General features: G+C 45.4%; 1 protein-coding gene across 5 annotated transcripts in view; it reads right to left on the bottom strand.

The window, feature by feature from the left end:
- Positions 1-23,861, bottom strand: part of PSD3 (pleckstrin and Sec7 domain containing 3) — a 175,650-nt gene that overhangs the window by 37,636 nt on the left and 114,153 nt on the right. For all 5 annotated transcript variants that reach the window (XM_090038925.1, XM_090038926.1, XM_090038927.1 and 2 more), the window contains 2 exons: positions 13,567-13,610; positions 3,784-3,983 (listed from right to left, as the gene is read on the bottom strand). In XM_090038925.1, the coding sequence (XP_089895051.1) occupies positions 3,784-3,983; positions 13,567-13,610 (244 nt within the window). The remainder of the gene's footprint in view (positions 1-3,783; positions 3,984-13,566; positions 13,611-23,861) is intronic.

The raw sequence follows: 23,861 nt of genomic DNA, 5'->3' as shown, positions 1-23,861 counted from the left end.
AGTGGCAGCTGAGCCCATATTACTGCTCTCAGTAGCAGGCACCCTAGTGCCCTGCTACAAGTACCTATAGTCTTAGCTCATTCAGAATTGATACGTTACTTATTTTGAAACTGCTGCAAGTTTTAGTGTACATATGTCACAAACACACTTTTAAGCATTGCTTTTTTTACCTACTTAGATACCATGTGACCTATGTATATTAGCCCAGAGCAAAAAAAAACTAATGATTTACCATATAGTTCACTGGGCTGGCCCCACAAAGTAAACATTTTGCAGCCACAGTGACCCCAAAGCTCAATACTGCTCAGTATGTGTGTGTACTCCAAATACTCCCCGCAAGGAATCCATGTGGTAATTAGCCCCACCACTCATGACTGGGACTAGATTTTCTTGTCATGAATCCTGGGATCCTCCAAAAAAAGTGTATATGCAGATGAGGAGCAGGATAACCTGGTCCAGCTCCACCTCATAGAGAGTAGGGCAACACTAATCATGCGTGGCAGGCTGAGAGAAAGAATGAAAGAAGGATTCTGGGGGAACTGTTTGGGGCCCCATTTGGTGATGTTTGCCAGGCATTTAAAGGTAGTGAACATGAATTATTGGAAATGGAAAAGAAAAGTGCAGCTCATCTGTGGAACTGAAGAAGTCAAAATGTAAGCCATGTAGTAGCCCACCAGGACTCGAAAAAAATTCAGCACTGAGGGGAACTGAGCTCAATGGGCACTACCTTATACCTCCATATCAGCTACGCTAACCTATCCTTGCAGTAGGTTCTCATCAATGCCGTGACCTTTTTAGCTAAGATCAAATGTAAGTAAATCAAAAAAGGAGTTAGGGTTGGCTATGGCCCTCCTGGTGCCAGCCTGGTATTACAGTATAACCAGGACCAGTGCCAGTTCCCTGTGGAGGGAACACCTGCCCATTATTTTTAAAGGCCAGAATTTTTTTTTAAAGGTTCCCATCAGTATGTTTGCCCAGTGTGGGCCATGTGTTTTATAGTCATCCTCAGATTTGGCTGTATTTAATCAACTTCATAGTTGGTTTCCATTGCTGAGCACATGCTGCTTTTGGCAGTAGTTTAATGATTGACAGTGTATTTAATGAGATTTCTTTGTATACAAATGCAAGACAAGGGGCTTTTTTCCCCATGCTGATTGGGGAGGAAACCCCATCATGTATTCGAGTAAATATGGTAATCCAAAATAGGCATTACAAATCTGGGAAATTCAGAGTTAAAGTTAGACTTAATGGATATTTAAACATGCCAATGTACAAATATGTACAATTCATAGGTTTAGGGAAGATTCAGGACAAAATGAAGCTTTAAATCAGCTCCAACATATCACTGTCATGACACTTCACCAAGCCACTCTTGAATTTAATCAAAAGCATCCCAGTCTGGGTTGGAAGATATCCACAGATAAAATGCACCACTTCCCCTGGGAGTTTGTTCCAATGGTTAATTATCTTGGCTAATAACAAAAGTTCTGCCTAATTTCTAATCTGAAGTTGTCTAGCTCCAGCTTTCAGCTATTGCTTTTTGTTATGCTTTTCTCAGCTAAGCCAAGAGCCTTTCCCTCTTCAGTATTTTCTCTCTGTGAAGAAAATCAGATGCTTTAATCAGGTTGCCAGGTTTCTGGCTTCTACACCCTCTGCCCTATAGCAACTCCATAAAAACAGATAAAAACTTCACAGTAACCTTTAAAATTAAGCTGTAGTTTATCTGGAATGATCAAATGCTAAGAAGTAAACTCTTCAAAAATGCCTTTGCAACTTTGAAGCCCAGGACCCACCGACTCAATGGGACTTTGGCTTCTAAACTGCAGAGTGAACTGGAAAGATTCTGCCCCCCTATGCCTTTATCGTAATTGGGTATGGTTGCCACAGGAACCCTAAAATTCAGTCCATTAAGCAAGAAGTCTTTTGTAAACAGATAACACAACAAAGGCAAGCACACAATTAATCATTAAGAGTCACTACAGGCAACAGACAGCACTAATAAACCTGCCATAGGATATTAAGTCAAAATGTTCACTCAGAATCTGTTAAAATCATCAGTTCACCAGAAATAGTAAGGTACCTTACATTTAGGAACTTAAATATAGGTACTAGTGCTTATTTTTTAGAAATCTGACTGCAAACGCTAGTCTTAACATTTAGGTACTAAGTGTATACCTACACATCAGAATGTAGTACTGTGTGGAGACCCTCCCCACTAGTTAGCTGTGACCTGCAGGAGTATATACACACAAGGCAGTGCCATGCAGAGATACCCAAGCAAGTTCTGCACACTCTCGCTCCAGAACCAGAAACAGGATAGCACATTGTCATGGCACGGTGCCTGAGCTAATTAGTGCTGCAGAGAAGCAGGAATCGTGTTTTGTTCATGTGGTTATATTGAGTTCTGTACCCAGCATAGAGTATCACTGCATGGTTATGCCTTGTACTGAGAAGCCATATCCAAAGACCTCCTAGCAGTCCTCCAAGAGTCATGCAAGAGTTGTTTTGAAAAAGAGTTGCAAGCATTCACAATTTGTAATAACATCAGGTTTTGTTTCCCGTCTTAATACCAGCAAATATAATATGAATCAACATGAGGTGTACATTAATAAAAAAATGGGGAAAAAACCCCCCCACAGATGTTGTTACTAACCACAGTATAAAAAATTGCAGACATGATAAATACAGACACATAAATAAGAGGTCTTTGATAATTCTTCCTTCATTATTGAATTGGGACAGAAAAAAAGGAAACATGACATTAAAAGCAACAAATGTAACCTGGAATAGCTGCAGATTTATTATGAAGAGGGGGCCAGGAGTTACTGTACTGTGTGCGTGTGTATGTATATCTATATATATGAAAGGGTGCAATACCTAATTTAAAGGGGAGAATTATATTCCACTAATAAGGAATGACCTCCTAGATCAGCAGGGGACAAGCTTTTCGGCAGACATGCGACAAATTAGTCCCACACTATCCCTGAGTACCACTCCAATCCCCTTCCTCTGCCTGATTAACTGCTCTCCTTTGTTCCCTCTCTTGCTTCCTAACCAGTCTGTTGTTCTGCTTTCTGCTTCCTGCCCTGTGTTTCCTGTTCAACCTGCTGCTTGGTTTTATGCTCCCTACCCTATCTGCCCCTGCGCTCTTGTCCTCTCCCAGGTCTGCCAAGTGACCCACAAGGCTGCACATACTACTTGCAGCCCCTGTGTTACAGGTTGGCCATCCCTATCCTAAACTAAAGGGTTACTCTGAAAGATCAATAAATATCTGTGGGAACTGACTAATTGGTTATCTAGTGACAGATGTGAGCCCCAGTGTTGCTGCAAATTGATTTCAAGGGGTAAGAACAATTTTTTCCCCTATAGCTAAATGATGGCAAAATCCTGAAACGTTAGTTATTGTAATTTAGTATCATATATAGAAAAGGCAGATAAAGAACCTCTAGGTACTTCAGATGAAATGGCTTTCAGCTTTGTAAACCACAAACTTCATTTTCTTTAAGCACAAAAGATGCACATTATTGTCCAACACTACATTTCTTTGTGCAAATGCAACACAGCAACTGCAAAAGGATGTACATATCATTAACTTTTTAGGCCAGTGGCCACTTAACAGTCCTCATAATTGCCTGATAATATTATTTTCTGCTGTGATAATCAAAACCCTATTTTGTTTCTTCTTCCTTCAATATCCCCTGATGCAACAGAAGTGTCCTCGCTTATGGGCCTAAGGCCTTTTACTACTGAGCAGCACAAAGAGATAAAATAATAGGTACTCACTTTTCTTTCCATCCATATCTGCATGGATTTTCCGAGCCAGAAATCCAGTTTTATAAACAGCAGCATTGGGGTCATGGGGAATATCTAGGAATGGGTTATTGGAATTGCCAATCCGATTGACAGCCTTTGGGTGGGAGCCATTATCCTTTTCATCAGTACCATCTGTGTGAGATTTTTTTTTCTCTTTCTCTTCTTCATCTCTAAAATATGTGAAAATAAAAAAGTTTAGATGAAAAACTAGATGTCTATTATGCACCTATGCCTCAAAGTTTCATGACTTACCCAGTTTTTTAAATGTTCCTGTCTTAGTAGGTTATTTTTACCAGCCCATTTTACTTATAGGATTGTCCTAAAGCCTGTCCAAGTCAGTAGCAAAACTCCTATAAACTTCAGATCGTTTTTGATTGGGACCTCTCACCTTAATTTAGCAAAATATTTAAATACCTGCCTGACTTTAAACTCAATGGGATTTTTTGCTTGGTTAATAGGGACTTAGATGCCTTATTAAGTAGTTGACTGAATTACGGACCAGATTTTCAAAATAACCCACTTGCTATTGAGGCATCTAAATAAACAGACCGTTGAGCTCAAATATAGCAAACATCAAGTTGTTCCCCTTGTTTCCACCTTGGAAAATCTGCCCATTTGCTCAGGTGCCAAAGTGAAGATGTTTGGATTTTGACCTCTTCTGAAAATCTGGCCTGATGCCATTAGGCACTTTCATATAGATGGGAAGGAAAACATTCTTGTTAGATTGGTACATACCACTATGCCTTTTCTTAGTCAAAGATCAGACAGCTGAATGATCTAAGGATCTGGACCACTGGGAAAGACTAGTTACTTGCCTTCAAGTGACTGTAGTTTTTGAGAGTTGTTGTCCATATAGGTCCTATTCTTCATATGCCAGCATCTCATGATCAAGAATTTGAATTATTTTAAATAGCAGTGTCCCTTGGAATCACCCTTGTGCTCTAAGAACCTTCTCAATATATGAGAAAGCAGAAGAGGCAGGGCAGCTAAAACTACCACTCTGTTCTTTCACTGATATACATATTTTGTAGAACCACAGTACTTTTGGGATGAGAAACTATACTGTCTTTTTCAAGCAGATGTCCACACACACTTGACTTGTAGTAATTAATAAGTGGTCAACCCGATGCCAAAAAGGCAGGCAAACTGAGGACTCCTTGAAGAGTGACTGTAGCCTGTTTGTATTAAAACAAGCATCTATTTGGAAACTTGCACTGACAAATAATGAGTAATAAAAGTGTGGATCAAAATTCAGGTTGCAGTACTCTGTGCCTATCCAATCTGTTGATGTTTCTCTACCGAGTTGTAGGTCAAATTGGAGCTCATGTGGAAAGAACTCTAATCTGATAGGACGGATTAGTCTTTGCAGCATTTCTGACTCATTTAAGGCAGAAGTCGTCCCTTAACTTGATATACAAACACAACAAAGAGCCTGTGGGCACACCTGTATTGTCATGTCCTAATCAAGCAAAAGAATAATACTCTCACAATGCCCAATGTGGGAACTCTCTTTTCACTCTGGGTAGTTGAGGAAAGAATTAATTTAGCTGGGGAAAGAACAGCAAAGGTGAACAGGCTGGCTGACAGGATAACCAGAGGTGATTTTTTATAGTAGCTCTCCCACTGTGGAGGTGTGAATTTCCCTTATCTTCCTAGCTGATGTGAAGACCTCTTCTGTCTTCACTGACAGGTGACAAAATGAGCAGATGGTGAGTGGTTCAAAGGGAGCAAGAAACACCTTTGAGTTCCCTCAACACTGAGATGTGGTCCCAAGAAGAAGACTGGTCTGAACCAGTGTCCAAATCCCATTAGGAACTGTGCTACCATAATGTGTCAGAAAGCAATAGATGAGGATGCAGAGCTATCACTGCCAGGTACTCTTGTACCAAACCAAGGACAAGACATAGTGCTTGAAAGAAAGGAAGCAATGCAGTATAAGCAGCACTGAAGCTGCTGCTGGCAAAAGATGACACTGCATCACTGAAAGAATCTCTTCCACCAACCTAATCGGGGGTTTCCAGCAGTGAAGCAAGATGCTTTGCACTGCAGAAAGCAGTCTCATTTTGCAGATGTCACCCAGAGAGCACTCTAGGCAATCAACACAAAGATACTGATGCCTGGGTGAAGGAGCTCACCACTATTTTGTGAGAACAGATCTGAGAGAGATGGTAAGGTGACAGACCTCCATACAGTCAAGCACACAACTGCTAAGAAAAAAAGCTGCCTGCCTAATGTTCTTGCTATGACAATCCAGCTTGCATCCTGCCTCAGTCTTCTCCAAGCTTGGGATATCATGGTGTAAGCTGTAGTCTGTAACAGCCACAAAAGAGGTAATGAATGAAGTGGGGAGAAGACCAGTGCTGTTAGCTCTCCAAGAAACAGGAACAGGTATCCTACAATGCAGCAAGAACAAGGGCAGAGATGTGTTTGATAACCAGAGACAAAAGGGTCAGGAACAACCCCCACTCATGAATGGGTGGAAAGGGGATCATCAGAACAAGTGCCCAAAGGATTAGTGAAGTGTCTGAGGGGAAGCTGGTATTGGATGTTGTAACATGTTGCAAACATTTCTCCTTGCAAGATTTCCCCTTTCTAAGGTGGGAACCATAGTGCTCAGGCTTTATTCCAGGGCCTCTTGTAGCTCCTGAACAGATCTCCTCCGAGGTCATCTGTAAGGTGTTCTGGAGACTAAGGGGCTACAGAGCTACCAGAATAACATGATGACGGATGCACCAGTTCCAGAGACGCACAGCTTCCTGACAGAGGGGAAGAAGACCTGCTTGCCTTTGTCTTTTGAAGTTATGTATCACTGCCGTTTTATCTGTGAGCATATGTATGTGTAGGCTCCTAAAGAGGAGAGAGGGAGCTTTGCATAACAGCCTCATTGCTGTGAGTTATTGAATATTTACGTGTAAGGTGGTTTCTTAGGGAGACTACTAGAGGTGCACTGATATATATCTGTTGCATATCGGATTGGCATCAATAAAAGGAAAATGAACATTGTCAGCACTCAGCTTTTTTTGGCAGGTGTAGCCAAAAACGTCACTGATAAATAGAATATGCCTTCTGGCCAGGGCCCCTGGACATCACGTGCATGCAAGCAGGCAAACACATGCACGTGGCCAGGAATGCAGCAAGGCACTGTGAAGAGCAGTGCTCTGCAAGTAAATATGTGGAGGGGAAGGGAAGGGGTATAGCGTGGGGGGCAGATCAAGGCCCCCATGGTGAGGAAGGGAGTGAGGCATGGACAGGGCTGGCGGCGCTGCCCAGCCAGGACAGTGAATGGGGGCAGGGCAGAGAGAAGGACGGAGCCATGAGCAGCTAGTCCAGGGGGCATGCCCCTCCCACCCCACCCCCAATTGGTGTGCAGGGCAGATGCAGGCTGCTTGCTGTGGGCTCAGGGGTCTCCACTCTGCTGCCCGTCTAGGCAGGGGACATATGGCTAGCATGAGGCTCCCAAGAGAAAGGCAGCAGCAGAGAGGAGAGCCCTAAGCCTAGAGTGGGCAGCTCACATCCACCCTTGCCCCAGTCAGCTCCACTAAAAAGCATCTCCATGCTTAAAAATGGTGGTGGTGGTGGTGGTATTTGAATTAAAGCTCACTGGACAAGCTTTAGTTCAAGCACTGCCGCCACCATTTGTAAGCACCAGAACACTGATCCCCTGGACAAGCTGCCTACAGCTCGGTCCCACACCCCACCTTGGCCCCATTCACTGCTCTGGCTGGACAGCAGCCCCAGCCCCAGCCCCAGCCCCTCGCTCACCGTGAGGGCCTTGATCTGCCCCACCATGCCCCATCCCCCTTTCCCCCACAGACTTACCTACAGGGAGCTGCTCTTTATGCTGCCCAGCTTCATGCCTGTAAATTGTTTCTTGGATTTGTGTTGGCCGATATGGTTGGTTAATAATCAATTATCCGTATCAGATTTTCTTGGCCTTCTCTGTGCATCTCTACAGACTACTTACTTTGACCTTTTGGTTGATCAAGATGCACTCCACATCCTCACAGGGATAAAGCTACACAAAGTTTTAGAAAAGGCTTTCCAGCCTTGTTCTAATGGAGGGTGGGGCATCAATGTCAGCTATGTCAGCTTTAAGTTCACTGGCACTATTTGCAGCAGTGTGGCTGAGTAGCAGGACTTAGGCAATGCAGCTGTGGACCTGGGAAGTACATTGCAGCTCACCAGACCACTGGTCTGATGAAACAGATGCAGCATCAGGAGCTTCTCTGAAGGTGTGCTTGAGTGGGGCACTGCTTGCATGGATCTCGCCAAGAGGAAGAACTTCAGTGTCACCTCTTTCACCTTATAGTTCCTTTGAGAGAAGGGCCTGCAGACAGCAGTATCCTGGGGCCTTTGCCAAGACACAGCAGTCATGGGGCAAGTCTTGCACAGACAGGCAGAGCTGAATTGTAGGCTGGGAAGATCTTAAAGGGCAGCAAAGTAGGATGTGTCAAGGTGTAATACAGCAGGGTTAGATCAGAAGAGGGGACCATGTACAGAGAGGCTGATGACCCCTGAATAGGCAGAGAAGGCAGAGCTGCAGGTACCTAGGGGACTTTTAGGTTAAGCAGGGATGCACCTTGTGTTTTGAAGAGCCACCAGGCTTAAGCAGCAGCAAGACAAAGTTTTTGGACTCCCATTGTGAACTTAGATGCTAAAAATCTACCTTAGTCCTGTTTTAGGTACCTGCCTCCCTTTTTTTTTTGGATATGGCCCACAGATACATTTAATGCATCCAGTGATTTTACAGTAGTTTCTACTATAAACAGTGCTTTAAGCCTTGTATATTTTAATATTGTGCTTCCATACATACAGTTGTATGTGGTTATTTCTACTGCCTGCATACAGAAGCAAACACCATCTGACAAGAAGTGGGGAAAATGTTTATCTCTGTATTCTATCTCAATAGCACAGAAATGAGATGTATTCAACTTTATATTATTCCACCTCTAAGATAGAGCAAGGTAAACTTCACATTTCTCTTGAGATGTTAACATCCTACTATACATCTGAATGTGCAAGAATCACATGGGGCTTGGGGGAAGCTGAAGTCTACAGAATGATGGGAAATTACACCACTTATGAGGAAGAATTAGGCCTAGGTGAAACTCAAGTGACCTCACTGCAGTTACACCCAGGATAAATTTGAGTTATTCAATACTGGCTCCACTGAAGTCATCAGGAGTTTTGTCATTGACATCAATAAAACCAGGATTTCATTGCCTACATTTGTTGTTATTCCTCTTTTCCCACCCTAGAAAACAGGAATCTATACAGCTCCACTGACAAAGAAACACAAGGCAAAATTACTGTCCATCTATATACATGGTCAGACTACACTCTTTTCCCCTACACCCTCTGAAATACAGGCTGAACATTAAAAACAGCTCATACAGATATGGAAGTATGTTTTGCAAAGTGCTAAATATGCAAATACAGAAAAAGGGAAAAGGGAAAAGACCATAATAACCACATCTACTGATCTTTGTGGCACTTCTCTTCCAGGAAACCAAATGATATTTCAGGCAAGGGGGAAAACTGATCATATAAAATAAGGGGAGGTTATTCCCTGGTAGAGGAGCTCCGGGGGGAGTGGGGGGCAGGGGAGAAGGAAAAAAGAAAAGAAAAGAAAAGAAACACAGGTTCCCATATTTATTAGTTCTGAGTGTCAGATCCAATCTGTATATTTTCCAAATCACAATATACGTTTCGGTTTGACAGCCAGGTGAACTTGTATTTGGAACCAAGTTAGTAGTTTATAGTAGATGAGGCAGGAGGAAGAAAGCAATCAGCTATACTTCCCTGAGCTTTACTTACTCTGCCACGCTCATAGAAATATAAAGAAATATTTTCACTATTAAATGAAATTGGTATACGACTCTTAAGGCACATAGGAAGCAGGACTGAAGAGGATCTGGCTGTATCTGACTGACCTGGGCATAAAAAGCAGTGACAGCCTTTGCACTCTCCTCCAAGGCCATTGGATCAAGCCATGTAATTGTGCTGTGGACAGCATGGCTTTTAGGATGAGAACAAGTCTAGTTAGCAATGAATGATAAAGAACAAGACAAGAATTATGTAGCAGCCTCCCCCCCAGGTGTAATTTATCACTGTCTCAGCCTTCTCTGCCCAAGGACTTATTGATGACCGTTAATCCACCCAGTAATGATTGCTGTAAGCTCTTAAACCCTTGTGTAGCCCACAGAAACAGAATCTTGAATCATTAAGGCAGCTCTGACCAGATTAACAGCATTTCATCACCAGCAGAAAGTCCAGGGTCCATCTATGCTGGGATGTCTTTTCGTCTTTTCCCCACACAACACCCCTCTCCCAAGTGGCCTACCACCCCACAAGCTTCACCAGCAGTGGCAAAGGACTGTTCCTTGAGAAGCCACTCTGGCCCAGTATGATAGAGCTGATGGATGGATTCCCAGGTGGACATACTGGGAATCTCTCTCTTGCAGACCAGTGTATGAGTGTGGCAGAATGAGCCAGCACCTCTGTCCTTTCAGAATGAGTTGCCTTGCATACTCTGGGGCCCAAGAATGGGCCCCAGAGTGAACAACAACTGCACAGCAATACAGAAAGGGGGAGGCTCCAGCTCCCCCTACACAGGGTCTGTGCTCCAAGTCCAGCTGTAAATGAAGGGAACCATAATTTGAGCCTGGCATCCTCTGGTGCTGGAAGTTGTTCTGACATCAGCATAGACTGCATGCAAGAAAAACAGTCACAGCTGGTATTCCCTACAGATAAAGCAACCCTTGGCCTAAATCCCAAATTCTGACACTAAGGGGTCTCTGATTTGTATCTTCCCTGCATAGCCTGCCTGTGTTTTCCCCCAAATCCAGGTCATTATCAGCAGAAACTGCTTTGCCCTGTCTATCCATACATAACTGAGCTATTGCGTAAATCATCTTGATTGAAACAGTCAATTTCCACCTGGAAACTGTCCAAATGGATTCGACTCTGTGTATTCTCTTGCCAAGAACTAGATGAAATTCTGATACCAACAGGTCTCCTAGCACATTCCACCAGGTCTAAGACAGCTGCAAGTGCATGTCTCTACTGCTGGGATACAGAAAGTCTGACACAAGAGTATTCTAGACCTGAGATTCCATTTGAGAGAGGACACCTGTAAATTTTACTCATGTGAGGTGCCCCAAAGTCATCTCCTCTAGGTCTTGGGTCTGTTTCTTAATTACCAAGCATTGGGTTATCTGCAAGTTATGCTCAAAAAAGAAAGCACCATATTTTCTTGCATTTCATATGCCACCAAATAAGGCACACCCCTTGGTTGGGGAAGGCAGAAAAAATAAGATGATTGTTCCAGTCGTGGCTAAATGCTAACTGCAGGGGATCCTGACTGAAGTGGCTGGAGAGGTGAGAGGGTTAAGGCTGTCGCTGACCATGAAGGATGAACTCCACCGCTCTCCTTCCCTGACGCTGGCAGAGGGATCACAGCAACCATCTTGCAGCAGCTTCTGCCTGCGTCTAATTTTCCAGCAAAGACAAATTAGCTTCCCTGCTTAGGAGAGACACCCCAATTTCAGAGGGCTGATTTTTCTGGTGGAGAGGAGGTGCGGTAATATGCAAGTGAATTCAGTGTGATCACTTAGTATCATAGCTAGGGCCTCTTACAGCTGATTAGCTGCATAGATTCCAAGTAACAACCTAATGGAGGACACAGAGTTGAGTGATGGGACCCCTCTTTTAAATCCTCCAAAGCAGAGAAAAGGACAGACAATGCATAAATATTGCTCTGCTTGAAACTGAGCTTTCACAGTGATGGGATGCACATCCTCAAGTGTATGGACCTCACCATCTCTCATAACCACAACTACTACAGAACATGACTCCTTCCTTTGACTATTAGTTGAAAAGAGTACCCGTCTAGGGTCTATCTATACTGCAAAGAAATCAAACATGGGAAAATGTCAATTAATGTGAACATAAGGATCGCCATAGTAGGTCAGATCAATGGTCCATCAAGCCCAGTGCCCTGTCTCTGACAGTGGCAGGTGCAGATGCATTAAAGGGAAAGCACTGAACCAGGTATATCTAGAGTTTATTATACTCCCTAGCATCCACCCTCTTTGGCTCAGAGATGCCAAGGATGCATCTTTGACTATTCTGTTTAATATCTATTAATTTAATGCCTATAGCTACCTATTCATACCTTAAATTTGTCTCATCCCTTTTTGACCCTGGTTATAGAGTGCACCCTCAGCAAGTTTGCAGATGACACCAAGCTGGGGGTAGTAGTAGATATGCTGGAGGGTAGGGCTAGGATTCAGACAGACCTAGGCAAATTGAAGAATTGGACCAAAAAATCTCATGAGGTTCAATAAGGACAAGTGCAAAGTCCTGCACTTAGGATGAAACAATCCCACGCACCAGTACAGACTGGGGGCTGACTGGCTGGGCAGCAGCTCTGCAGAAAAGGACCTGGTGGGTATAGTGGACAGTAAGCTGGATATGAGCCAACAGCGTGCCCTTGTTGCCAGGAAAGCAAATGGCATTGGCAAGAGTGTTACCAGCAGATCAAGGGAAGTGATGATTCCCCTCTATTCAGCACTGGTGAGGTCACATCTGGAGTACTGTGTTCAGTTTGTCCACATCCTTTCTGTAGTGGAGGCTCAAAACTGGAGAGTCCAATGGGGAGCCATGAAAATGGTCCGGGGGCTGGGGCACCTGCCTTCTGAGGAGAGGCTGAGGGAATTGGGCTTATTTAGTTTGCAGAAGAGAAGACTGAGAAGATTTAATAGCAGCCTTCAACTACCTGAAGGGTCATATGAAAGAGGATGGAGCTAGACTTCTCAGTGGTGACAGATAACAGAACAAGGAGCAATAGCCTCAAGTTGCAGCAAGGGAAGTTTAGGTTAGATATTAGGAAGAATTTTTTCACTAGGAGGGTAATAAAGCACTGGAACAGGTTACCCAGAGAAGTAGAATCTCCATCCTTGGATGTTTTTAAGACCAGCTAGACAGAACTTTGGCTGGGATGATCTAGTTGGGGCTGGTCCTGCTTTGAGCAGGGGGTTGGACTACATGACCTCCTGAGGTCCCTTCCAACCCTAATTTTCTATGATTCTATGATATCTGCCTCTACAATTTTCTGGTAGTAATTAGTTCCTGAACTTTACATGTAGCGTAAAAATGTGGCTGGAAAATAAAACTGAGTTCTAGTAAAGCAGTAGCTTGTCAAAACCAGTTAGAGGGAAACAGATCAGACCTTGTTCAATTAATTATCTTTAATATCATATTATTGTCAAGTTATCCATAGCTCAGAGAAACAACACTAGAGAACCTAACAGCAGGAAACTCAATCCAAGACTTGTGTTTCCATTCAGTGGTTCCAACACAATGTACTGAAAGATAAAGGAAAAATTCAACATTTGTTTTATTTATGTAGTCATAGAACAAACAGAGGATTTAATTTCTCTCTTTTCAGGCTGAAGTTTCCTACTAAATGACATGTCCTCCTTCCTGACAAATGAAGTCTCCTTCTATCATTAACGATTTTCCTTACAGTAGCAGGAGGAGGGCCGGACGGGAGTGTGGGGGGGAAGGTTTAACATTGCTATTCATAAATGGAAGAGTGAAACCAGTGTTCTATGTCCACTGAGCTAAGACTCTGCCAATCGGGGGGGTTGTACAGAATCCACAATTCACACATAGTGCGACACGAGTACTAAATGGATTACCACAAAAGGTACTATTTTTAAAGTCATGAATTCTACGCAGAACACTTACACTGCCCACTCAAGCTTCTCATTCTTGATTGAATTGTAGAGAGCCTGCAAAGAGAAAGAGACAAGACAGAATTATTATTGTGACTCTGCCATAAGTTTTAAGATGCCAATGAAAAGTGGCCAAGAACCAGCTCCTTCTGATCAAGAAAGTACACTATCCACACGTGACAACATTTGCACCCAAGTAGGAGGCATAATATTGCTCAAGATGGAAACAGCATATCAAGAGATAGGGTCCTATTCTTCTATAGGGGTGGAAAGATCAGCTACATTTTTAAGCTAAATATTTTTGGTTTGCACTATCCCACAAGCTTTTGAACGGCAGGGAACAGCCTGCACCTCAGATAAAATCATGGCTCCATTGAGACAATAGGAGTTTTCCAAATAAATCTGATGGGTCAGAATCTGGTATTAAAATAAAAAACTAACAGAATAGTTTACTGGTGACACGCACCAAAATCACCAAACCCCAAATATACATAAACCCTTCCATCCTATAGTACAAAGGCATTTATAAAGACATTCAGCCTGTATGTGAAGGCATGTTAAATAAATTGGAAACACCCAACACATTTAAGAGAACAATCTACTACAGCTGTTCACTAACAGAGCTGCTCTTAATTTAAGAGAAAGAGGCCAGTGACTTTGACACTGAAGAGTTCATATTTTCTAAGTGCTCAGTGTGCGGTAGCTGGTCATTATAAAATGGAGGCCTGTACAGGATGAAATCTCCCATGTATATCAGAGATGGGAGGTGTGTTTCCTACGAGTGTGAGCATGGGAAATACACTGGCTAAGTGTGCCTGATGTTGTGTTCCTCAAGTGGCTGCTCCCAAGAGTGGACAAGAACCAGCTACTGCTAACAGCTAATGGAGTTATTGCTTGAACATGTTTCTGGCACTTATGTTATTAGTTATGGGAAAGACCAGGTTTTAGCACTGCCTATAACCCACGTTTGGGATCTTTACATATATGAATACATACTTCCTCCTCCAGATAATTACTGAAGGGATTCATTTCAGTCAAACTCATTCTTCTCCCTAAATTGTGGTGTCCAGAGGAAGTGCATCTCAAAATAGGATATACATGGTTGTACCCATAGGGTGCCTTTATATGTGCTCTATCGCATTTTAATTAAAACATGTCAGAGCAGACTCGATTAACTGAGTCATCTGGAGCATTCTAATTAGAACTCTCCAGCAGGCCCGACTGTCATGTGTATTCAGCATCCCATGTTTCAAAATAGCAGTGGGGGTACATTAACTAAAACTCGTTGAATGAGCTATAGTTAAAGCACCCGCAACACCATTTTGAAACAGAGGATGCTGAATACATGTGATGCTGCAGCGTTTTAATTAGAACGGCTCTCCAGGAGCTGTTCTAATTAAAATGCCACCCCCTCCCCCAGATCATATGTATAGACACCCTTGGTTACCAAAATAAAAAGGCACATATACAAAAATCACCAGATAAAGTTGTATAAATAACTGAAATGCACCTATAAATAGAACAAGTCTTACTGGCTAGCATCAACAGCCTTAACTCTGCCCCAAAATAAACTTCACATATGCTGACTACGTAGCTTACATTATACTTGGTCCTCCTGAAAGAGGTAAAACTACGATGCATAGAACATTGATAGCTTGATGCTGTCCATTTGTAGGATAAGTGCCAAAGCACGGGTTCTCCTACCCCCAACTCATGTGGGAAATCCATGCTAGGCCAGGAGAGTAACATAGTGCCATGGTATCTTTATTTTAAGTCCCAAACAAGATCATAAAACTGCTGTTCTTATTTTAAAGTAGCCAATGGTAGCACCCACAGAAGCACCATGTTTGTGTAAAGCCAGCTTCCAGAGGTCCCAGAAGATGTCAGAATCTCCACTGTACTGCTACGGACAACGGGCAATTCATTTTCTGCTCTGGGGGGTTTACAATCTATTACCATTCATCTGCCTCAAGCTTTCCATGCTTTTAGGGAAGGTGTTATCTGCTCCAAGGACTTCAAAAACTAAGGACAAATAAACACTTATCATAGAATCATAGAATTTGGGTCAGAAAGGACCTTGTAGATCTTCAAGTCCAATCCCCTGCCTGGGCGAGAGAAAAGACTGGACTCAAATGAGTCCAGCCAGGTAGTCATCAAGCTTCTTCTTAAAGATCCCCAGGTTAGGAGCCAGCACCACTTCCCTAGGAAGTTGGTTCCAGCTCCCACCTCCCCTAACTGTGAAGTAGTTCTTGTGGATGTCTAATCTAAACCTATTCTCTAATAATTTGTGTCCATTATTCCTTGTCATGCCAGGGGTTGCTAGGGGAAACAGCGTCTCCCCTAAACCCTTCTGGTCCCCCCTTAGACAGAAGTCAGTGAAGGAGAATAACTGGCCATGCACATGCAGTTTGCCTCATTTTAAGATGAGGAATCACAAGTGAGTTTAATCAACAAAGAGAGGAAGACAAGATTCGTGTTGATCTGCTTGTATACTAGGTAGGACTAGTCCATAACTCAGTAAGTTGTATTTTTAACAGGACCTAGTAGAAAGGCACCTTCTTTCATATTCTTTAGCTGAACTGATACTTTCCATTCTGGCCTTTTCTTCCCAGTTTCTTTTAACTTTGCTAGGTTACAGCAGTTCAGACTAAGTTCCAATGTTTGCTCTCTGGCCCAGTTTTATTTTTGGGTTTTTTTAAAGGTTTAATTAAAAAGGTAAATGACTTCCAAAAGTGAAGGGGGGAAAATAGACAGTTTTGCCAAGGGTAATATTTTTCCCCCCAGGGCATTTATTTTTGAAGAGCTCCTTCATAGATTTCATAGACATTTCTTAGACATTAGGGGCTGGAAGGGATTTTGTGAGACCATTGAGTCCAGCTCCCCCCCTCTCCACCATAGGCAGGAAGTCAGCTGGGAGCAAGTGACCCCAGCAAGAAATATATCCACGTTTTTTTAAGGAGTCCAGAGTAGGTGCTTGCACCACCTCTGGGGGGAGTTTGTTCCAGACCCTGGACACCCGTACCATAAAGAACTTTTTTCTTATGTCTAGCCTGAATCGGCCTTCCTGGAGTTTATGGCCGTTAGATCTTGTTATCCCTTGGGGAGCTCTAGTGAACAGCTGTTCTCCCAGGTCCTGATGTACCCCTCTTATATAATTGTAGGTCGCCACCAAGTCCCCCCCGAGCCTTCACTTTTCCAGACTAAAGAGTCTCGTGTCCTCATACGACTCCCCTCCAGGCCTTGAATCATATGAGTGGCTCTCCTCTGGACTTTCTCAAGCTTTGCCACACCCCTCCTGAAAGGGGGAAAGGTGGGGGGGGGCAGTACTGAATGCAGTACTCCAGCTGTGGTCTCGCCAGGGCTGAGTTAAGCAGGAAGATGACTTCTTCCCTGGTTTTGCTTGAGATGCATTGGTGGATGCACGCCAGAATTTGGTTTGCTTTGCCAGCCACAGCATTGCATTGGTGGCTCATATTTATCTTGTGGTCAATCAAGGCCCCCAAGTCCCTTTTGGTTGTGGTGCTAGTAAGCATAGCAGTGCCAAGCCTGTTGGTATGTACCTCTTCCATTTTCACAGTTTGACATGAAATTTTGAAACTTGGTAAGAAGATGGCCCAGGGTTAGGGAGGTGCCCTTTGTTCTCACCTTCAAAAACCCAGATAGACTTGGCCATGCTAAAAACCTGAAAATAGTTATCTGCGCTTTTTCAGTGCTGCTTGTTACAGGCTTATTGCTAAATATCTTCCAGGATCACACCTGCACTAAGTAGACTCGGACACAGGTGCACCAACAGGGATTTTGGGGGCCAATACCAATAGCCGATTTTTAAGGAGGCATTATCGGGCAGTACCAATCTGATTTCCAATACAGCTGCTTGCAGCTGGTAAGTCCATTGTGGTGGAAGGGGAGGAGGGAGGGAAGGGGATTGGGGGCAGATCAAGGCCCCTGTAGTGAGGGAGGAAGTGGGGCTGGGGCAGGCATTGCCCAGCAAGGACAGGGCAAGGGACAGGACAGAGCTGTGGCTTGTCCAGGGGTGCAGGGTAGGGGGTGGTCCCCACCTCTAAATGCACCTGGGAGGGCATGGGGGGGTGGGGCATGTGCCTCATGGATCTGTGGGGCAGCGCGGGGCGGGCTGCAGCTGTAGGCTGGGGCCAGGGCTGCACCAGGCTCTTCCCAGAGGGGGCTGGGCCAGGCTGCGCTTGGAGCAGGCGGTGGCAGTGCTTGGAGGGGAGCTACAGGGGAGGCTGCAGCCACCCCAAGTTTTGCTGTAGCCCCCACTCCCAGCACCACCACCTCCCACCCTGAGTGCAGTCCTGGCCCAATCCTCCCCATGCCCCAGGAAGAGCCCAGCACATCCCCAGCCCCAGCCTGCAAGTGCAGCCCACACTACCCTCTCAACACAGATCTGGGGCGCACACCCGCCTTCCCCCATGCCCTCCCAGGGTGCATGCAGCGATGGGAGCCACCCCACAGACCAGCCACGGCTCTGTCCCACACCCCGCCCTGCCCCTGCTGGGCAGCACCTGCCCCAGTCCCTGTCCCACTCCCTCCCTTACCATGGAGGGTTTTGATCTGCACTCCCACACCCTCTCTGCCCTCTCTCCTTCCACCACAACAAACTTACCAGCTGCAAGCAGCTCTCCATGCTGCCAGGCTGTGCTCCAGGCACTTATCAGCCAAATTATCGGCCACATCAGGCCGATTTCCAATACAATCAATTTTCTTTATATCGGTGTCAATCCGATATTGGACCTACGTATTGGTGTACTGCTAGGTTCAGACCAACAGACTTCCTACAAAATAGGCAAAAGAGAAATAGAGCTGCAGTAGTAACCACCTCACAAACCTTTTTGCCAGAAGTTGGGGCTTGGAGTAGATTGTTTTTGCCCTTAACAAGTTTCTGCCCTTAACAGCTTTTATTAATGAGCAAGTTCACCTGCTCCTGATTTAAAAATGTTACCAAATATCATCAACCCAAACGTATGCATGAGGAGGAAGAAGAGCTCCAGGCATCTGCTGGGAGGAGCAGTCAGCCAAGTCTGATCGCTCACATCGGTTCTTAGCCAGAGTGCAGGACCTCCATCTAACCCAGGAGGTGCACAGTCCCACCAGGGGAGACGCCTTGTTGGACCTGGTGCTGGCCACGGGTGACGACCTGGTGAGGGGGCTGCGGATGATGGGCCACCTGGGAGACAGTGATCATCGCTTGCTGGAATTCACCATCCAGCGTAAGGTGGCAAAGGGCTGCAGCAAGGCAACAGCCCTAGACTTTAGGAGGGCTGACTTCAACAAGCTAAGGAGGATCGTTGGGGAAGCGCTGAGGACCCAGAGGGGAAGGGAATCAGATGTCGAAGGTGAGTAGTTGCTCCTTACGGAGACGATCCTCCATGCCCAAAGGGAGGTAATCCCAACAAGGGTCAAAGGGAGCAGGAGGGCACATAAACCCCCATGGCTCACTAGGAGCATCCGGGAATGTCTCCTTGCTAAAAGGGAGACATACACCCAATGGAGGGATGGGGTCATCACCAAGAAGGACTATGTTACAGTCGCCCGAGGATGTAGGGGGGCAGTCAGGAAGGCCAAGGCAGAGATGGAGATAGGACTAGCTTCCCGGATTAAGGACAATAAGAAGTCCTTCTTCAAATACATAGGGGGTAAAAAGAGGGTCCCGGGTAATGTGGGGCCCCTGCAGGACACGATGGGCAACTTAGTCATCACGCCAGATGACAAAGCTAACATATTTAACGATTTCTTTGCCTCTGTCTTCCTAAGTAGGGACCAGTTCAGCCACCTCCCTGCTGGGCCCCCCTCGGGCCCCGGGAAAGACACGCCTGGGCCAGGGGTTAGCGAGGAGTTAGTTAGGGTACTTCTGGAGAGGCTGGACGTGTTCAAGTCCGCTGGTCCAGATGATCTTCACCCTAGGGTTCTACAGGAACTGGCCGAGGTCATTGCGGGACCCCTGGCGCGGCTCTATGAGCACTCGTGGTGCTCTGGCGAGGTGCCGGAGGACTGGAAGAGGGCCAATGTGGTCCCTATCTTCAAAAAGGGAAAAAAAGAGGACCCGGGAAATTACAGGCCAGTTAGTCTTACCTCAATCCCGGGTAAGCTCTTTGAAAAAATTATCCTGGCACACATCCAGGAGGGCCTTGCGGGGGAATGCATGCTCAGGGGCAACCAACATGGGTTCATCAGTGGCAGGTCTTGTCAGACCAACCTGGTGGCCTTTTACGATCAGGTCACCAAATCATTAGACGCAGGGGTTGCTGTGGATGTAGTCTTTCTGGACTTCCGGAAGGCTTTCGACACTGTCTCTCACCCTGTCCTCATCAAAAAGCTGGGAGACTGTGGTGTCAATGCCCACACAGTCAAATGGGTCGCCAACTGGTTGGAGGGCCGCACCCAGAGGGCGGTAGTGGATGGGTTCTTCTCGACCTGGAAGGACGTGGGCAGTGGGGTTCCGCAGGGCTCGGTCCTCGGGCCCGCACTGTTCAACATCTTCATCAGTGACTTGGATGACGGGGTAGAAAGCACCCTGTTCAAGTCTGCTGATGACACTAAGATGTGGGGGGATGTGGGTGCACTAGAAGGGTGCAATAGGCTACAAGCTGACCTTGACAGGTTGCAACGGTGGGCGGATGAGAATAGGATGGGGTTTAACACTGATAAGTGCAAGGTGTTGCACATGGGGAGGAAGAACCGGCACCACACTTACAGGTTGGGGAACTCCCCTCTTGCCAGCACGGAGATGGAAAAGGATCTTGGAGTCGTCATTGACTCCACGATGAACATGGGCCGGCAGTGTGGGGAGGCAGTCAAGAAGGCCAACCGTACCCTGTCATGCATCCACAGATGCATCTCGAGCAGGTCCAGGGAGGTGATCCTCCCCCTCTATGCGGCACTGGTCAGGCCGCAGCTGGAGTACTGCGTCCAGTTCTGGGCGCCACACTTCAAGAGGGACGTGGACGATATGGAAAGAGTCCAGAGGAGGGCCACTCGTATGATCAGGGGTCAGCAGGGCAGGCCTTATGAGGAGAGGCTACGGGACCTGAACCTGTTTAGCCTCCACAAGAGAAGGTTAAGAGGGGACCTTGTGGCCTGCTACAAACTGGTCAGGGGGGATCAGCAGGTATTGGGGGAGTCCCTGTTCCCCCGTGCGCTGCCAGGAGTGACCAGGAATAACGGTCACAAGCTGGCGGAGGGTAAGTTTAGATTAGATATTAGGAGGCGCTACTTCACAGTCAGGGCGGCTAGGGCCTGGAACCGGCTTCCAGGGGAAGTGGTGCAGGCTCCTAGCCTGGGGATTTTTAAAAGGAAGTTAGATGAGCACCTTGCCGGGGTCATCTGACCCCGGTGCTCTTTCCTGCCAAGGCAGGGGGTCGGACTAGATGATCTACCTAGGTCCCTTCCGACTCTAGCTACTATGAAACTATGTCCATGCACACTCCCCTCACAACACCGACAGTTTTTGTTATTTATCAAAAGAAAACTAATTCAAACCTGTTGCCTTTCTTCAGCTCACTGCCAGAGCTGTTACTCCAGAGGGGAAGGATTGTTCAGTACTCAGAACAATAGTCTCAGCTATGAGCCACGTGGGTTTAAATCCTGGATCTGCCACATGCTTCCTGTGCCACCTCAGACAAGTTATTTAACCTTTCCGTGCTATTGTTCCCCACCTGTGAAGTGTGGAAAAAGAGCCCATCCCTACCCTCACAAGGGCATTGCAAAGAAAAAAAAGAATCTATATAGCTAGACATGGTCCTGGATTCTACATTAGTCACACGACTCCTCATTAAAATGGTCCTAAAGCTGCCATACATAGTGTTTTAGATGCAGTATTCACTGTTCTTGCTGGAGGGAACAGTTAGAATATACCAAAGAAACAGTTAGGAATATCTAAAATGACTGATGGTTTCTTTTTAAGGGTAACCTCTGTATTTGCCTATCTTTGGGCACAGTGCAGAAGTGAAGAGTAACTTTCTCTCCTACTAGCCCTGTGCTGTCTAAGCTGGGTTTGCTGACGTGTTTCAGCTGCTTCACACTCCTTCAGTTTCTTAAGTGTCCCACTGACTTAGGTCATGTGCCCTGTGGGATTCCTCATTATCTAGAAAAAAAATCTCATCCTCATATTTTGAAGCAAGTAGCAGATCAACACACACTGCCTAAGGGCCTGCTTTGCTATTTTATGGCTATTACCTCAGGACCTGATTCAGGACACTACTTAAGTGTAGAATTAGATTAATAAGACTTATATACACACTTAAGAGCTTCCCTACATCAGGTCATAACTGGGCAGTGATTACAACAATGATGCTGCTTGCACTAGCATTTTGCTAATCATGTGGGTGATTTCCATCACCTTTTTTACTTTCTGAAAAGAAATAACTCTGGCATTTTAAAACAAAAAGCATTGCTGTTCTGTCATGTCAGAGTTCAACTGATAAAATTAAAGTTTGTCATCTGCTGTCAGTAAAGATGGCAGAAAAGGCAGGGCTAGGCAAATTTACCATACACCAGCTAGGCCAAAGGACTACAGTCAGATGGGGAACTCCAGCACTAGTCTAGCTAACCAATCTCATTCTCAAGCTCCACCCTGCTCTAGCATTTGGAAGGAAGAGAGAACCGTCTCTCTTCTTCATCTTACAAGGCCTCGGGGCTATTACAGGGAAGAAATTTATTTTCCTACAGCCTGCTTCCACCCAACCTCCTGTGCCTTACCCTTCTCCAGTCTTTAACCTCTGGGTTCTTTCCTTCACTGCCCATCTCCCCTACTACTCAGAAGAGAAATTCACACACAAGAAATTAACAGCAATATAGATCAGAATATAACAGTAATAAGCATCCTAAAACTATAAAACATCCTATAAGTAATTTCATTGTGTTGCTGCTTGCCAAAGCTCTGATCAGCTGCTGATATCCTATCACAGACTCTCTGCAGACTCAGGAATGTAGTAGCGTATGTTTCTTTAGGGTTACTAACTGAGAAAGAAAAGATACTTTTTTTTTTTTTTTTTAAATCAAAACGTAAATTCTGCTGCAACTGCCCAATTAATTCCTTCTGTCCCCCTTCCATAGTTGATGAGTCAGTGGGCGAAATGTAGGCTTGAAGGCTTTGGAAAGGGTGGTTTTGACAACTCTCATTAAAGGTAATAGGGAGGTGAAACTGAGTGATTCTATGCATTTCCAAAATCCCATGGCACTGACCTAATTTTGCTCTTACTGAAATCAAAAACAGACTTAGATTAACAGGAAGGGACACTGAAAATTCTCCCATCCCTCCCTCAGTGTGCGTATGTGCAATGCATACATATATGGATGGGAGACATACTGTATATATTTTTTAAAATATGCATTTGTATATAATGCATACTATTGCCATCTATATATTATACATATTTATTACATCTATGTGTATAGATATATATGCATATGGACACTGTGACAGGACGGGAACTCGGGGTCGCCATGCTCCCCCTTAGTTACCCTCTATATCGCACCAAGCTGCCTATCTGCACCTCGCAATGTCGCCCACCACATCTTTGGTCTTATGTGAATTATAGGCACGCTACCTTTAGTCTTCCTGGTCACAGTTCTCCTGTCCTATACTGAGCCCATTTTCCAGAATGGGGTTCAGATGCACCCCAGCCTTATAGGCTCTGCGTGGCTCCAACCATCCCTGTATCGCACCCCAAGCCTTGCAGATGTACTGGACGTTCTTCGGTCTTATTAGATGCCTTCTCGCGCTGCCCCCCCGTGGGGACTTCTCATGCTGCCCACTCCCTGGGGCTGGGACTCCCACACTGATGTGGTTCCCCCTTATAGCCTCACCTGGTCCTCCAGTCTTACAACAACAACAACAACACCACCACCACAACCACAACCACCACCAACAACAACACAAGCCCCTTGGCTATAACATAAAGCTAACCCGCTCGGCTAACCTCCTTTGAGCCACCCTCTGTGGATGCTCCATCACTCACTAGCATAACTGACTGCTTGTGTTCACGCCTTACCCCTTTGCTTAGTCAGGCACCACTGCTTCTCCTTGGCTGCCAGCCGAGACCCCCTCTCTCGGCCTCCAGCCTGTGCTTTATAGAAGTCAGCCCTGCCCCTTCCGGTCAGCTGACGCCACAGGTGTGGGCCCCTAGTTCCTCCTGGTTGCCCTGGCAACCAGCACCTGGTGGCCATTCCTGCTCTTCAAGTAGCAGGCACCTTAGTGCCCTGCTTCAGACACATTTAGTGCAAACAAGCATATATATGCACATGATAAGCAAGCTACGTATGTATTAAATCAACTAAAGCATACCATTA

Source organism: Crocodylus siamensis, chromosome 3 (genome assembly GCF_052110815.1).
Source record: "Crocodylus siamensis isolate JL-2025a chromosome 3, ASM5211081v1, whole genome shotgun sequence".
Classification (NCBI taxonomy): Eukaryota; Metazoa; Chordata; order Crocodylia; family Crocodylidae; genus Crocodylus; species Crocodylus siamensis.
Note: the sequence above shows the minus strand (reverse complement) of the source record. Positions and strands in the feature narration are given on the sequence as shown.